This window comes from Sciurus carolinensis, chromosome 2 (genome assembly GCF_902686445.1).
Source record: "Sciurus carolinensis chromosome 2, mSciCar1.2, whole genome shotgun sequence".
NCBI lineage: Eukaryota > Metazoa > Chordata > Mammalia > Rodentia > Sciuridae > Sciurus > Sciurus carolinensis.
The window spans coordinates 173,790,289-173,807,898 of record NC_062214.1 but is presented as its reverse complement, the minus strand read 5'-3'; the positions used below and the strand labels follow the sequence as shown (position 1 = coordinate 173,807,898).

General features: G+C 48.9%; 1 protein-coding gene across 3 annotated transcripts in view; it reads right to left on the bottom strand.

Annotated features, from left to right (window-relative positions):
- The window catches only part of Flvcr2 (FLVCR heme transporter 2), a 57,067-nt gene that overhangs the window by 27,152 nt on the left and 12,305 nt on the right, over nucleotides 1–17,610 (bottom strand). For all 3 annotated transcript variants that reach the window (XM_047541448.1, XM_047541449.1, XM_047541450.1), the window contains exon 2: nucleotides 835–976. In XM_047541448.1, coding sequence (XP_047397404.1) covers nucleotides 835–976 — 142 coding nt within the window. The remainder of the gene's footprint in view (nucleotides 1–834; nucleotides 977–17,610) is intronic.

Here is a 17,610-nt window from a genome sequence, read left to right as displayed (position 1 = left end):
TATTGTCTCTGCAATTATCACAGCCCAAGTAACATCACTCAGGAGAAAACGGAAGACACAAATTCTATTGATTAAATATCTCAATGATTAAATATATGTGCATATAAAACGTAACTGGTAGTTCTCAAAGATTGGTGGTTGGGTTTAACTTGTGTAAGGAAAAGTTAATGGTCATTTCCTACTTTACAATTTTGTGAATTTTCCAGATTTGGTGATAATAAGCATATGTGATATTCTTATAATTTTTAAAAGCATTAAAGAAATGTGATTCCCAAGTAGTCTCAGGTTCACCTCTGAGATTATTTGCGTTTGAGGATCAATTTCTGCTTCTTTTATCTTTTGGAAATTTAGAGAATGGCGTCAAACAAGCTTAGATTTGAACCCAATCTTTGCCACTTACTTGCCATCTCATCTTGAATTTATTTAGCCTTTCTCAAGTCTCATTTTCTTCTTTGTTAAATGGAACAGATAATAATACCTCCCCCCTGGGGCTGCTGAGGACTCGATGAGATCAGGCATTCTTGGCCTATGACACTGAGCATCCTCACTTGGGTTTCATCAGGGGATCAGCAGTCTACCCAAATCTTGCACTGAAGCAGGACTGGAGAACTGGCTAATTACAATGAAACTTTTACTGAGCCACTAATAAAATGCACAGGACCAGTTAGCACTGTATCAGGGGCAAGTGGTCAGGCGAAAACATTTGAAGACCACAAGAAGCCTGGCCTCTCGTGTCTGTAAGGGTCCATGGTAGTTAGGGTCATGTTCACAAGTGTCCCATCAAGGTCAACAGAACCTCCCTGTCCACCCCCCTTAGTCCACTAATGACCTTACCGATGATGACAAGGAGGAAAAGGAGGGTGGCCACACCTCCTATTATGTAGAACATGATGCTGATGTGGTAGGCCAGCTTGTCCCGGTCTTTGATGTTGGGTACCAAAACAGGAGGGACCAAGAACCCAATTGCAATTCCAAGCTAATGAAGACAGACACAATCAATCAGTTACCAAGGCCAAGAAAAGACAGCACAAATTTAAAGAGACTTCCAATAAGAAGCACAATTCCCAACTTCCAGTCCTTTCTAAAGCCCAAAGAGGGATTATTTCCCCACCTCAAGATGACAGAGAAGTCTCTCTTTTGGTTGACAACTCAACTCATTCATACTTCTGACCCTCACTATCAATATCTTTGGGAAAAAATTAGAATGGGGGGGGTGTCTGCAGGCTGGCTCTTCTCTGACTGCAAACTAATGAGTAAAGCTTTGTATACTCCCATTTCTGGAGTAGAAAGTAAAAATAATGTTGATTTTTTTTTCTGCTTCCACACTTAAATTTTTAGTTTCATTAAATCTGTTAACCTGAAGCTGAGAGATCAGCTGGGAAAAGTTCTATACCCTACAACCACAGGAACTTGCATTTAGTAAGAGTTGGAAGGCTGAAGTTATTGCCACTTTCATAAACACTTGAGTTCATTGTGTGACTAACTTAGCAGCTTTCAAAGCATCTGTAGTGTGAAGTCACACAGGACTGCAAAATGGCAGGTTCCTGAGCACGCGCACACACACACACACCCACACACACACTATTCATATTAGATGCAAACATCTCCTATCAGAGTTAGAGTCCAAGCTCCAGTGACCTGGTAGATAACATGACCTGGGTGTTTCTGAGGCCAGGAACGGCTGACTAGGATATAACACCCAAAAGTCCTTCTGGCACCCCAATACCAAGGCAGAAATGGAAAAATAGCTTGCCAACCGAGACCGGTTTCAGATCAGACTCCAAGAGTGCAGGAATATGAGTCCATTTTTTGTCTAAAAGTTTCCATTGTTGTACGGAAAGGAACTGCAGGTAGAAAGGAAACGTGCTTTCTGTCACACCACACCGTCACACCATTCAGCAACTGCCAGCCCACTGAGCATCTTGACTGGTTTTCCCATCTGTCAATCACTGCCACTCCTGATGGTTACACTGGGGATCTTATCTCCGGAATTTTCACAGAAGTCATCATCGGTTGACTGTAGGGCTCCTTACGCAGTATATAGTGAACAAATCAAGCACATCTTTAAAGTAACTACTATGTGAGAAGTACTCTGCTAGATATTTTAGGAGGTACCAAGATATATAAGGCAGGTGTCTTATATAAGGCCGGTTCCTTTCAAGGAACTCCTGTAATCTAGTGGAAGGCAGCAGTTTAAAAGTAAAACACAAAAGACAACCCCCACTCAGCCATGCTTGTGATTTGAAATGATTCGATGCTACAGTGTGGAAGTTCTCTAGTAACCCTCCATTCCAACCACGTTAGTTAGCAGAGGGACAAACAGAGGCTACGTGAGATTAAGTTCCAGAGGGTAAGGAGCTCAGGGTCACCCAGAGCTGAGGTGAGAACACAGCTCCCCTGGCCTCTCACCCAGAGCCGCCCCCACTGGGCCTGGCACTGAGGCCTTGAGAAAGGCCCGGGTGTGCAGGGGTCTGTCCCTGGACCTCCCTCTGGTCCTCAGTTCCACAAGAGTAGAGTCAGGCTTCTTAACTGCTTGCCTCTAACACTGGTAAAAACCAGCCAGAGGCAGAGGGCCGAGTACAGCCTCCTTCAGAGCTTCACCCCCACTCCGGGTCCGGACTGGCCTCCTAAGCATTTTGGATTAGAGACCGGAAGGTAAAGAGCATCTTGGAGGGTCCCCTTGGCAAGAGTGAAGAAAGATACTGACATCATCCAAGGCACCTGGACTCCATTTCCAAAAGGAAGATAAAAATTCTGATACCTTGATAGATGAGAACCTAATGCCCAGGAATCTTCTGCCCTGATAAATAAACCCTGCTTCCTCGGGACCCAAAACCAACACATCACACTCCATTCACTTCGTCTGCACCCTAGGACTGCGTAGTGCTATTCCACCTGGTGTGGATGGAGCAGAAGGCCTGGGGACCTTGGCAACTGTCACTGGTGGCAACACTGTTCAGGATAGCCTTTCTATAGGAGGAGCCTGGCTTGGGGGGGTCCTTTCATGCCCAGTATGGAAAATCAAAACATAGTGCCAGGTTGCCTCTTTTGTTTTCCAAAGACATTTTTTCCTGCTTCTTTAGATCAGCATTCAGGGAAAGCGCACAGCTCTGTTTCCAGTTGCTAGGTCCTAGACCTTTCCATAAAAGGTACTCAGTCATGCTGGATGCATGCATGGATGGATGGATGGATGGATGGACGGATGGATGAATGCAAGGATGGATGGATGGAAGGATGCATGGATGCATGGATGCAAGGATGCTTGGATGGATGGATGGATGGATGGATAGATGGATGGATGGATGGATGCAAGGATGCATGGATGGATAGACGAATGGATGGATGGATGCATACATGCATGTATGGATGGATAGATGGGCAGACTCATGGGTGGGACAGATAAAATTTGTGGAAAATCTTGTCTACATAAAGCTGGGAATATCATACACCTCTGCCTATTAGGATCCAGGATCTTTCTACAAACCACCTTGTACCCATGGTGGTAAGGGGGGAAATGCACGTATGGAAAAATTGTGTCCTTGCCAGCCCTCGAGCACGTACTAGGGGTCTAATGTACTTTATCTTTTATTTTAACCCTAATAACTTCACCAAAAAAAAGAAGAAAAAATGAGAAAAGTTGATGCTCAGTCCCCTGCTCAGAATCACACAGGGAGCTAGCAGGACAGGGATCCCAAACCAGTTTCATGTCACCCAGGGACCCAGGCTTGCCTCGCTGCTCCCATGAAACATCACGTGACACTAAAAGTCGACATATTCACCCACTTGAATTCTATCACATGTGGGATGGGATACCTCTGGGGTTGGAATCAGAGACCTGGGGCCACAACAACGTATCTGAAGGGCTGGAAGGAGGTTGGTCCTGGAGGGAGGTGCTGGCGCCTTTTCTGAGCCACAGAAACACCCAGACCCAGGTGGGAATGTAAACCCCTGTGTCACCACTAACCAGGTTTGAGGCGACTTGTGTCCTGGCTCTGGTTCGAGTTTTATCATTCTCAACAAAATACAAGGTCATATCTGGGTGCAGTGGCGCACGCCTGTCATCACCGTGACTTGGGAAGCTGAGGCAGGAGGGTCGAAAGTTCGAGGCCGGCCTCAGCACCTTCATGAGACCCCATCTCAAAATAAAAAATAAAAAGGGCTGGGGGTGTAGCTCAGTGGTAGTGCACCCCTAGGTTCAGTCCTTAGTACCAAAAGCAAAATGAAATAAAGTCATGGACAAAATACAAAATTCGGAATCAAACCAAGTCACAGTCCTAGCTCTTCAGGAACCTTTTTATTTTTATTTTTTTAAACTGTTTTTAAAGTGGAGCTGGACTCTCTTCCTTTATTGCAGGTCCCAGGGAGCAGTTTCCCAACCTTGCCTGGTGGCAAAGGTCACCGGCAGCACCTCCACCACCACGGTGGCTCAGGTAGGGGGTGGTCATGAGCCCCTGTATTTGCACAGGCAGGCCAGCCTTATCGCCCATCAAGGGCTCTAGGAGATGCGGCCTCAGAAAAAGTATTGCTCAGGCCTGCTAACAGCTTCCCCGGGGCTCTGCAGTCAGTGATCTCTGGGAAATGTGATTGGACCCTGTCCCTCCTCTGCTTCACGCCTGCAGTGACTGGCCTTTGTTTTTAAATTAGGGATAAAAAAATCCTAAACACAAATCCTAATCCACAAAGTTCTGCACAGGGGGGTCTATCTGCCCCTAGTCATCTGCTGGCTCCTTGGGACCCTGCCACATTGGTCTTCTTTCTGTCTTTCAATCATCCAAAGCCCCTTTGTACCTGAGGACCACAGGGACTTTGTACCAGAGCCTCTTCCTGGACTAGTAATGACTTCCTGATTCCTCCAGTAAATAAAGATCTTTCAGATTTGAGCCCAAGTCACACTTCCCCAGGAGTCCCTTGTCAGGTCCCTGCAGAGGTCGTTTTAGATTTGTATGACTGTTTAACTATCAGCAGACTAAGCACCATGACGGAAGGGCTCACGTTAAGTCTGGAATGTAGAACATATTTTTACTCACCATAGTAAAATGCATGGAAGTTTCCCTGAAAGGCCTCAATCTCACAATGATCCCAGAAAGAGGGGTCATTGTTCTAGTTTTGCAGAACCTTACTGAGGCACAGAAAGGTTAAGTAACTTGTCTAAGGTCACTCAGCTGGAGGCAGCAGAGCCAGAGTTTCAACTCATAGCAATTCTGAATCCTGAGCTTGCAAGCTTACTAACTATGGTTCATGTCTCCCACAAAGAAAAAGTTGAACAAAAGTGTGATGAACAAAGGAATGGAGAGGCAGCTTGGGATGCGTGACTTTCTTTTTCCATTTCTTTACTGGCTTTTCTGCAAATTCAAGGATGACAATCAAATTCTGTGGCCCTGTCGGTCATCACAAACATTTCTAGGACAAATGTCCCTGTTAAAAACACATCTGTGCAGCCCGAAGGCTTCAGGTGACAGGAAGGAGCCATGCTTCTCATTCTGGCTCATAAGAGGAAGAAAACCAAAAAACCATCAGACCGCACCAGGGGTAAGATTTTCTAAATCATTACACAGCACAACACACGTGACGTCAGCTCTGAGAGTCACAGAACCCCTGTCCCCATGGCCACCCTCTGTATACTATCCCCCTTCACCATCAACCAAGCCCCGAAGGAGTCACAGTTCAATCACAACCAAGGCACGAGGCTGCCCTCCCGCATCCTGGCTGGCCCTGGGGTCAGGATGTGGTCAGGCCATCGAGGGAGCGACACAGGGCTTCCACAAAAGGCACGGGGCTCTGCGAGGGCTTCGGTCTGAACAGAACAGGGAAAGAACCACTGGTCCCCTTCGGTCAGCGTCCCAGGTACTTCATCCTCCTGACCTAGGTGGACACGGCTCTTCTTGTTAGAAAACAACCTCAACAAGCAGGTTCTCACCTGCCAACTTCGTTCCACCGCTAGCCACCCTTCCTCCAGATATCCTCGGCTAGTCACGGAAAGATAAGCCCACCCTTAGCCCCGGGCTGGGCTCCGGTCGGCTCCTCCCTGTCCCCTGGACACAGTCACTGGGTCGGGCTGCACACATTACCTGGGATGCCAGGGCTCCCAGGTAGCTCTCTCTGCTGAGTCAAAAGCGTCAGCAGTTCTTGCAGCAGAGACCTGGGCTTGCGGTCTTCTTAGGAGTTCATCTGAGTTGCTTCTCCCTCTCCCACCCCAGCCTCTTTCTATCACCAGAGATTGAAACCAGGGGTGCTTGACCACTGAGTCACATCCTCAGCCCTTTTTATTTTTTATTTTGAGATCAGGTCTCACTAAGTTGCTTAGGGCCTCGCTAAGTTGCTGGCTTTGAACTTGCAATCCTCCTGCCTCGGCCTCCTGAGCTGTTGGGATTACATGCACCATGGTGTCCCGCTGCTATGCTATTTTTCCACAAAACCTACACTCCTCTTCCTTTCTACCTTAACATTCAGTGGAGGCAACGTCACACCAGTACAGTGGTTAAGGATGCAAACCCTGGAGTCAGAAAGATGACTTCAAACCCCAGCCCTACCAGTTACTAGTGGTCTGACCTTGGCAAATTAATTCGCCTGTCCATGCCTCTTTCCTTTTTCACAAAAGGAAGGAAACATGTAGCTTATAGGATTTGCACTCGCCCCCTATCTGCAAGCCTGGCTTTGCTGCGCTGCACGCTCCCACATGGCAGTGACCACCGCAGGAGAGGCTGGCAGATGCACAGACGTGCTTGGTTCATTTATGGCCATCCTACAAGCCATCTGGCCCTGGTTCTCCTCTTCTCCAGCTCCTTCTGCGTGATCTCTCCCGATTCCCTGCCATCCTGGGGGACTCACGGTCCTTCCCATCCACTCCACCCAGACCCTCCAGAGCCTTCCTTCTGTCCCCTTCACCTCTGCACCCTCCCCCTTCAGCCTCCCTGCCTCGCTCCCAGGCAACAGCAACCTCTCCTCCGACCAGGCTCCACAATGTTCAGGTTCCTCGGTGCCACACTGACCACGCTGTCCCTGCTCAAAGACCTCTAAGGAGCTGGACTCTCAGAGGAAGGAAGTTCAGGTTGCTGCTCTGGGCTTCCTCCATCACTTTCAACCCGCCGTCCAGGCCCGTCTCCTCCTGCCCCTGTGGATCTCCCATACTCCAGCCAGACGGGACGAATGGAGACACCAACCCCTCCATTCTCTGGTTTGTCCCTTTATCCAGAGCTCTTCCTACATAAAGGGTCATGTAAGCACATATGGAATTTATAGTTTTTGAAATGTGCTAAAATCTAGTACGCCTAATTTCTATTCCACACAAAAACTTCTGCAGCCATGAGACTTGGCTCCGGAGTCTCAGGCCACTAGAGCTCCATCTCCCAGGACCAAGTCCACATGGGACACTTCACAGAGGTGTGTCCCCCACTCTGTGCCTGTCCCCACACACTGCCATGTATGCTGAAACACCACAAAGACATTCTCCAGGTCAAAATTCTAGAGCTGTGACCGCCTAGCTCTACCCCTTGGTAAGAATCACTCAGATGTTAGCAAATAACTGGGGAAAGCAGAGCACAAACAGGGGCTCTGGAACCCCAATGCAAGGAACAGCCTAGAGGTCCTGGCACTGTCTGCAGATGCCCCAAAAAGAAGCAAAGGAGAAAGCCAGGGGTAGCTGCCGGAGCAGTGAACACAGGAGCTGAGCCCAGGGCTTGAGACAAATCGTACGAGGGGCCCAGCCAGGCAAGAATGCCAGGCGGCCCAGGAACACACCACAGCAAGGGGTGACGTGCACAGGAAGCCTGCTCATATGACTGCATTACTTAAATCCCCAAATGGAAGCCCCTGGCTGCTTTGACAAGGCCAATTTGGGATTAAGGAGGCGGCAGGCCTTCAGGAACAAAAATGATCCCATTGTTCAGGGGAAAATCACTCACAAAAGGAGTTTATGGATTTAAGCTCGGGTCTGTAAGAACCGGGGGCACAGAAACCCCAGCTGATCAACTCCAGACGTCCCTGGAGCTCCCTCCCCAGGCACAGGTTTGTCCTCCAAATTGTGATTCTGCTGATGGCTTATGCTGCCTTGGTACTTGTGGGTTCCCTCAATCCTTTGGGGGGAAAGAGGTTGAGGAAATGCAGGAAGCAGCAGCAGATTAGGACAGCCACGAATCATTGGCTCCCAGGAAGATGGTGACAGTGAGGATGGCTGATACTTTGGGCTCATCATGTGACCTGATCCGCATGTTCAAAGTGAGGAAACTGGCATTGAAGTAGCTTGCCCAAGGTCACCTAATAGTGACGAGGCTGGACTTCAGACTGCAGTCACCTGTTCAGGAGTCTGTATTCTCACCCATTAGACAAAATTCTCTGGCTTCACTGTCATTCAAACTAGGAGAAAGACGGATGTGCCCTGTGTGTCTACTTTGTGCGAGGCAGTGTGCCAAAGGCTTTTCACAGGTACTTCATTCAAGCCTTCACACCTGGCCCCTGCGGCCAGCAGCATCATCTCTAGTTGTGAATAGATGAGAAAATACCTGCAATGGGTCCAAGGTCACTCAGCTTTTGTGGATCAGTTGAGATTCAAATCCTTTGCTGATTCCAAAGACCTTGACGGTGAATGCCACAGAAGAGAGATGCCCTCAGAAAGCTGACATTCCAGCCAGCTGCAGGGGCGCACGCCTGTAATCCCAACTACTTGGGAGGCGGAGGCAGGAAGACTACAAATCCGAGGCCAGCCTCAGCACTTTAGTGAAACCCTCAGCAACTCAGCAAGACCTTGTCTCAAAATAAATGCTAGAAAGGGCTAGGATGTGGCTTCCTGGTCGAGGACCCCTGGGTTCAGACCCCAGCACCAAACAACCACCACCAAAGGCCTGACATTCCTGCAGGCTTACAATTCTATAGGTCAAGTGTCGCCTAAATCTAGCTGTCAGCAGAAGCCATGGTGAAAGGATCGTCAGGTGTCGTCTGCTTTGTTTTCCACGTGAACATTCCATATGGGATTCTTGTTCTTATGGGGTGCTTACCTCGGTTTTGTTTCTTATTGTGTGGGGTGTCCTCTCCCCAGATTAGGCTGTTTGCACCCTGATTAACATTCCCTTGTGTGACCTCTCCCCACACTGTGTCCAGTGCCATACCAAGAACAGATATGGCACTCAGAAAACATTTTCCAAATAAAGAAATGACTCTCAGAACACAGCACACCTACGTGTTCCCAGTGGAGGACCACAGCAGACAAGTAGCTCATGGTCCCAGCTTGCTGCACTGCGGGAGTTCACCAGCAAAAGCAAGCAGATGAGAGTTGAGATGACCCATAGAAGACCCAACATAAGAAGACCCCACAGTTGGGGCTCCCCAAGATCAGGCATGGAGGTCACAGAAATGTGGGCTGATCACTGTCTCACTCTTGAACCTACATTCAATATTCACTGAACACCTACTGCATTCTAAGCATCCGAATAAAAAATAAGGAAGGAGACAACAAATGTAAGACAAGAGCTCACTCTCCCCACGCTTACAATCTGTCTAAGATACCTTGATCTTGACCTACAGCCTTGGTGCTGGGTCTCCTCCTCATCTTTGGGGATGCAAGGTAGCTGAAGAGCAGATACCCTGGGCTGTAAACAGAGAAGATGCTAAGTTTAGGGGATAGGGTCTGAGTTCTACAGGGACACCTGCCTGATTAAAAATTAAAAAATGAACTTTATGAAGGGCTTCGTTTGATTTATTAGCTTTATTTATTAATTTTATCCATTTATTTTTCGCTGACCCTGATATTTATGCCTGCTTTCAATCATATCCCACTCTGGAGCTTCCTAGAACACACCTCCCTCCTTTTAAGGGTTGGGACTGTCCTCATGGGGAAATCCACAAAGTCTGGGTCTCCACCAAAAGCAGCAAACCTCCTCTGCCTCCTCTTTCACCAAGGTCACAAATCACTGTTGTTTTCAGCACTCAAAAGTCCCTCTAGTTGACCACGCTGACAGCCACTGGTCACAGGTTCACAGACCTTCCCCGCGACTCAGAGGAAATATGAGTGGGTCTTTTGAACCACCCAGCAGCCAGGGTCGCATCATGTCAATCTCACCCCACGCCTTTCACGTTTAAGTAGGCAACATGCGAAGCCCCATTCAAATGCAGCGGCGTTTCCCACCACCAGAGGCCACACTGCACAGCCCGTGACAGATCCTGCTCAACACCACCGCTCCCTGCCCCGAGACACACACCCAAAGGAGAGCTGTTTCTTTTGTCTGCCATGCAGTCACGTGACAGTCAAAATTGCCAATCCTTCCATTTTCTAAGTCTGGAAATGCTTTCTTGGTAAAAGCCCTCCCATTCCCATTTTCTCAGACCTGTTGCTTCATGAATCTCCTTAAATAAGACTAAGTTCCTCTTTTTGAGGCGCAGATGGGTACTGAGGATTGAATCCAGGGGGACTTAACCACTGAGCCACATCCCCAGCCTCTTTTATATTTTCTTTAGAGACAGGGTCTCACTAGGTTGCTTACAGCCTCACTAAATTCCTGAGGCTGGTTTTGAACTTTCAATCCTCCTGTCTCAGCCTCCGGAGCCGCTGTGATTACATGCACCACTGCACCTGGCCCCAGTTCCTCTTATTTGAATGTGCACCTCCAGAAATAGATTGGGTGGGTCCCATGTGGCTTTTTCCCGAGAAACTGATTTCATAAGTTGAACTAACTCTGTCTCATGACTGCAGAGAGAAATTTGGAAAGAAAATGAAAACTAGAAAAATATTAGTCCTTCATCTCTAATATCACCCCCAAGAGAGCAGCATCATGAGATCTGGCCTCGTTATTCGAGGAGTTACCCAGGGACCTCCTTAGGCAAAACCATCTCCCCATGTCCTGCTCTGAAGGTCCCTCCCCTCCTGCTTGACCTGACATCTCCACCATTGCTGATGCCTTCTCTTAAAAACTACCTCTGAGAGCAAGGACCTTTCCTTCCTCATTCATGGTTGAATTTCCAATGCTCAGATTGTTAGGCATGCAGTAGGTGCTCAGTATTTGTTCAATGAATAAAGTAGCCGGGCGTGGTGGGCACAGGCCTCTAATCCCAGCAGCTTGGGAGGCTGAGGCAGGAGGATTGTAGATTTGAGGGCAACCTCAGGAATTTAGTGAGGCTGTAAGCAACCTAGTGAGACCCTGTCTCAAAATAAAATAAAAAATAAAAAGGGCTGGGATGTGCCTCAGGGGCTTAGCATCCCTGAGTTCAATACTGGTACTTCCCCCCTCCCCCCACCCAAAAAAAGCCCACATCAGGCCAAGGGGAAGAAAACCTTTGCTCACTGGCTCTCATTTGTCACACTGATCTGTTGAGACACAGGGAAGCAATACAGGACAAACAGGGTTCACAGGAAGGATGGAGCAATGCCGAAGAATGGCTGGCCAAGGGCCTGTGGGTAGTGACTCCGCCCAGAATGGGGTGTCCTAACAGAGTCCATGGATTTTTGTGAGCTAGCATGGAAGCACAGGCCAGTCATACCTAGGGCAGATAATGGAGAAAGAGGAACTCTGGAGAGACTCCTCCCAAGGAGAAACCGAGACATCTTCAAAAGGGCTCCGACATGTTCACTAGGGCTGTCCAAGCCCCCTGCCCACCCTCACTCCCCAGTGATCATTACAACTGATCACTGCCACTTGTGCACTGTGAGGGGCTAGGAGGAGACTTGGTAAGACCAGATCCAACCTCAGCCCTTGGGAGGAACTTCTCACTCCTCGGCCCCATCTCCTGCGGGTGGGGACTAAATCAGTTCTGTGTGGTGGCACCTCAACCGTGTTCCTGGACAGCAGAGGGGGGCCATCCAAGGCACAGAGAGATGTAACAATGGCATCTTGGCATTCCTTGCAAGAGGCCCTTCTGCAGCCAGCTGTGAGCTTCTGGGAATCCCAAAGAACCAGAATGCTCTGCAAGATTATAGCAGAGCCAGAAGCCGGCTTTGCTCAAAAGAATCAAGCGCTGTCTCTTCCCTTTACTGAGGAGAGGGCTGCTCGGGAACCCAGCAACTCTGGGGGACCCTCCAACAACCAGAGCTTATTCTGAGCAAGGAGTCCATGGTAAAAGCAAGAGAGCCTTGCTCACTAGATGGAGGGAGTGGCACCTCGTCCAAGGTTGCACTTCCCAAGATAGATAGCACATGGTGTGTGCGCAGGGAAGCCCTTTTAGTTCCTGTCAAAGGGCAAGTCCAGAGTCTGTTTTATTTTTTTTTTCAAGAAAGGGCACTAAAAGTCAACATATGCACAACACTTCACTCTTTTCAAGACACCTGCACATCCAACCTGCTACTCTGGTCTCAGATCTATAGCAGGAGGCCCAAGGGGCAGCTGGGGTAGGAGAGTCCTGGGAGGACTGTTTCCACTTTGTAGCAGAGTTTAAGCAACTTGCTGAAGTCCCAGAGTTAACGGGGTCAAGGTCAACATCAAGATTTCTGATCTTGATTTTCTAATCCCAGCCCCGCTTCCTTCCCAGGGAACCTTACTGAGCTTCGACACGGCACTCGGCAGCTGCATATTCCAGGAAGACACAAATCTGAGCCTTCAGAGGGTCCAGAGGCTGATGGGGTCATGGAACGTGCCGCTCTGTGACTTGACCGTGGAACGTCTGGGTCATCACACACAGATATCATATTTACCATATGCCTCTTATCAAAGTTCTTTCTGAACAGTGAGTCAGAGAGCAGCCCAGTGAGAGGAGAGGATGAAGTGCCTCCTGACGTCCCTGAACAATCTTCCACCAGAGATCCAGGCCCTGAGAACGCAACGTCCTTTCTCCCTCAGCAACAACCTTGAGAACCAAACATTAGCGAGGAGGGTCCTCCTTACTCCACAAACATAAAAAGAAGCTGTTGGCGGGCCTGTTCCAAGGCCACACAACAGGCCCAAGGCTGAGGGTGTCTCGTGGGAACAGGACAGCCACACACAAGATGCGTGAGGCTGGCGAAGGGTTAGAGGAGGGGAAGTGGCTCCGGAGAACCAAGGAGCCCAAGTCTTCCCAGGCCCCAAATGCTCCCAGTTCTGCCAGCCCCAAGCAGGGAGGGGCTTGATCATCTCTGCTCTTCCCAGGACTACTTCAAAGGCTTTAGAAATTGAGGAGGTGGTACAGGGGATGTTCTCGGGGGGGGCCTAGCCACACGCAAAAGGTGAGGAAGATCAATTCATGAGTGGGCTGGGCCTACCTGTTCTCCCTCTACCCAGCTCCCATCTGCCTGGGGCCGTGGTTGACTTATCAAGTTACAGAAAATGCTCCGGAATTTTCTTTCCACAATGAGGAGAGCCAGTCTCCAATGTTGAAGCAAGAGACGCTGGAGGTAGAGAAAAGAATGCTCTGCAGTCAGCATTCTTTCCCTCCCGGTACTCCTGGTCCCTCCTGGTGCCAGGCATGACCTCATCAGGCCTGTATCTCCAGGATCCAGCTGCTGACAGGGCTGAGCTCTGTCTAGAAGCATGTGATGCTGGCCCCGCCCCTAATTCGCCTGCAGAGTGGACAGGTGGGTCTGCTAATGTTCCCACCTATGACACCTGCGATGAGGATCCGTTCACAAGAATTTCAGGGAGAGCAGCGGAGATGCCCTGTGTGCAGACAGCAGCTGGAAGCTGATACTGGAAAGAAGACTGTGGAACAGGAGTCAGGGCGAGAGGGGGAGATGGGCATGGATGTGGATGTGGGAAATGTCTTCCGAAGGCACGTTTGGTCCCGGACACTGCCTCCCCTGACCCTGCAACACTGAGGCAGGTGTTCCTGTTCCGGGTACCAAAACTCTGCCCAAGGAGGACAGGTGTGCTGCTGGAGGCCAAGGGCACCTCTGCCAACAGCCCTGGTCCAGCTTCCTGGGCTTCTACAGAAGCCCTCAAACTTCTGTGAACATCAGAGTCCCTGGAGGAGAATCAAAAACACAGATCCCTGGGTCCTACCCAGAGAGGCAAATTCTCTGGTCCACCCTTGTGCCTAGCAATCGGCATTTTAATGAACACCCCAGGTGGTTCTGATTCGGGGGTTCATGGACTACACCAAGAGACAACTGCTGTCCATGGCCCAAAAGAAGGAATCCAAGAGACACTTCTCAGTTGGTGGCTTCCCCAGGTGCCCCAGGCAGAGAAGGCAGGAGAGGCCCGTGCTTCCCACAAGTTCCTCAGGAGAGAATGGTTCCAAGGGCACTCAAATGGGTGGCTTCATAAACATGTCCAGCAACAAACAGGACACCCAGGACAAAGGTCTAAGGAGGTCTGGATGGCTCAAGGGGCAGCCACTACCCCGGACAAACAGCCCATGGGAATAGGCCTGTTCTACCATGAGTGACTCATGGCTACTCCTTACATTTTTTCAGGGAAGATGGACACAGCAGATAGCTTTAATACGCAGGTGGCAGTAGTCTCCAGAGCCAGAAGGGAGAGCCAACCCTGCCAACCCCAACATTTGAGGCAGAAACCAGGAATTTCCAGGAAAGGGGAGAAAGCACAAAAGCAACCCCCCACCTTGTTTCTGTACCTCTCCTTACAAGACCCACAGGACTGTCCAATCCAAAGCCATTTCTGGGGCTGAACGGAACTTGTGTTCTCCTCTCTGAAGGAGTTGGATGGAAGTCAAAGCCAACGCGGTTCCATCACAAGGCCTGGACACACACACACTCATCCCCACAGTAGGTAAGGAAGTGACATCCAGTCCCCTCCCCACTCTGCAAACACAGATGGCACCGGCTGCAGTGCTCCTCCTGCGTGGCAAGGCGTCACCTTGAGCTGTGGGGGTTGGGCCACAGGCTGAGTTCCGATGCCTGTAACAAGGCAGCCAGGTCACCAAAGCCCGAGGGTGCCCCCCACGGCTTAATGTCTCACCACAGGGAAAATTTTGAAAAAGGCCTCCAGTTCTGCAGGATCATGGGATGGAGATGGACTGCTGAATGAAGTTTGGGAATGGTGCTAGGTGCGGGGTGGGAGGCAGAGAACAAAGAAAGGAGAGGAAACTCCAGCTGTCCCCTTGAGCCCCTGGGTCCTATCATCCGCGGACGCCAACCTCCGTCCTGCAATCCACAGGAGCTGATTGATGTTGGTGGTGGGGGAGTGGAAGTCAAAGGAAGGACATCCTGTTAGCGCTGCTGGAAAAAGATCAGGAACCAGGCGGTGGCAAGCAGCTGCCTACACCTGATAAGCCCGGGCGCCCCCATCCTTCAGCAGGGTCTTAGACTCCTGGCGCTACGATCTGCCCCGCAGGCTCCGGGCTGACCCTGGGTCTGTGTCAGCCCAGAGTCTCCAAAGTCCCTCACAAACAGCTCTCGTCACCACAGTCTGGGGAAGTAACCCCCTCTCCCAGCACCTGCTGGGCTTGTGGTTTGAGTGGCTCTGGAGAGGAACAAGTCCCCATCAGCATAGGGCTGGGAAGCTTTCAGGACCGCCCTCCACTCTGCACCAACTCCAGGTCACTTCACTCATCAATCATCAGGTCAACCTTGACCTCCTCAGGCACGCTGTCTTGTTTGCTCCTGGTTGGCATTCACACTGGGGTCACATTGCCCACATCCCTTAACTCCTTGGCACATCTGACCCCAAACCTCCCATGGAGAGGACAGGTTTATGGGATCCACCTCCGCTTCTAGATCGGGAGCCCACAGACATGGGAAGAGACTACCTTTATCGATTGCCTTCATTTGACATTTCTTATCTTTCTTATCTTCATTTAACATTTCTTTATTTCTTAATAAACTCCACTAGCTCATTGCCCTTCAGGAATCGATCCATTTAATCCTCTCCAGCACCTTTTGCCGTAGCCAGCAGGATCTCCATTCTACAGAAGCCAAGACGTAGGACAGTGGGGTACACCGCAGAGATAAAGGAGGTGTCATATGCAATCCACACAGTAAGGGCTTACCAGCTCCTTCCAGGGCAAGAGTAAGATGGAGAAGTCAAGGCTCACATGATCAGCCTTTCCTCCTCGAACCTGACGCTGGGTTACCTGCCTGCTCGCCTTGATACCTTCCAGGAAGATGAAACCTGCTAACTCATGCATCCAAGTGTAAACACTGGTCATGCCTAAAACCCTGCTCCTAGCAGGAAGGTTCTGGCTCTCTGGTAAGAGGAGGAGGGGAAGAGGGAACCGAAGAAGAGATAAGAAAGAGGGAAAGACACCAGCCACCAGGAACCAAAGGTCATCAAGTCCACAGGTGCAGGGAGTGCATTCCTCCAGCATGAAGGCTCCTGTGGATGATGGAAGAGGTGGGCTGAACTAGAAAAGGCTGTGTAGGGAGCTGACTTTTTTTATTTTTATGTTTTTGTCCCAAAACCCCCCAGAGATGTGTGAAGCTGAGGTGGGAGGATGGAAAGTTAGAGGCCAGTCACAGGAATTTGGTGAGGTCCTCAGCAACTCAGCAAGACCCTGTCTCTAAATGAAAAAATAAAAAGGGATGGGGATATAGCACAGTGGTAGAGTCTGGGGATACAGCACAGTGGTAGAGTCTCTGGGTTCAATTCCCAGTTTTTTTTAATGGCTAAAATATTAAAATTGTTTACTGTGTATATTTAACTACCATAACAAAAAAAATTTTTTTTTTGGTACTGGGGATTGAACCCAGGGGCGCTCTACCACTGGGCTATATCCCCAGTCCTTTTTATTTTTCATTTAGAGACAGGGTCTTGCTGAGTTCCTCACTAAGTTCCTGAGGCTGGTCTTGAATTTTCCATCCTCCTGCCTCAGCCTCCCCAGTTGCTGGAATTACAGGCACCCAGCTTAAGTGTGCTCTTTAGTAGCATTAAATACATTCACATCATTATGCCATCATAACTTCCAACTCCAGAATTATTTTTATCTTCTCAAACCGAAACTTTATATTTTGTTATTTTTAGATATGTATGAGAGTAGAGTATATTTTGACATATCATACATACATGGAGTATAATTTCCCATTCTTGTAGCTGTACATGATGTGGAGTTACACTGGTCATGTATTCATATATGAACACAGGAAAGTTATGTCTGATTCATTTCACTGTCTTTCCTATTCCCAATCCTCCATCTAATCTACTGAACTTCTATTTTCCCTACCCCTGCCCCCGCCTTATTGTGTTAGAATCCACATATCAGAGAAAACATTCAACCTTTGGTTTGGGGGAATAGGCTTATTTCACTTAGCATGATAGTCTCCATTCATATAGATGCAAAAGTCATAAAGTCACTCTTTTTATGACTGAGTAATATTCCGTTGGGTATATACATCACATTTTCTTTCCATTCATCTGTTGAAGGGCACCTAGGTTGATTCCATAGCTTAACTATTGTGAATTGAGCTGCTATAAACAGTGATGTGGCTGCATCACTATAGTATGCTGATTTTAAGTTCTTTTGGTATAAACCGAGGAGTGGGATAGCTGGGTCAAATGGTGGTTCCATTCCAAGTTTTCTGAGGAATCTCCATACTGCTTTCCAGAGTGGCTGTACCAATTTTCAGTCCCACCAGCAATGTATGAGTATACCTTTTTCCCCACATCCTTACCAACATTTATTTTTACTCGTATTCTTCATAAATTGTCATTCTGTCTGGAGTGAGATGGAATCTCAGTGTAGTTTTGATTTGCATTTCTCTCATTGCTAGAGATGTTGGACATTTTTTCATAAGTTTGTTGATGAACTGTATTTCTTCCTCTG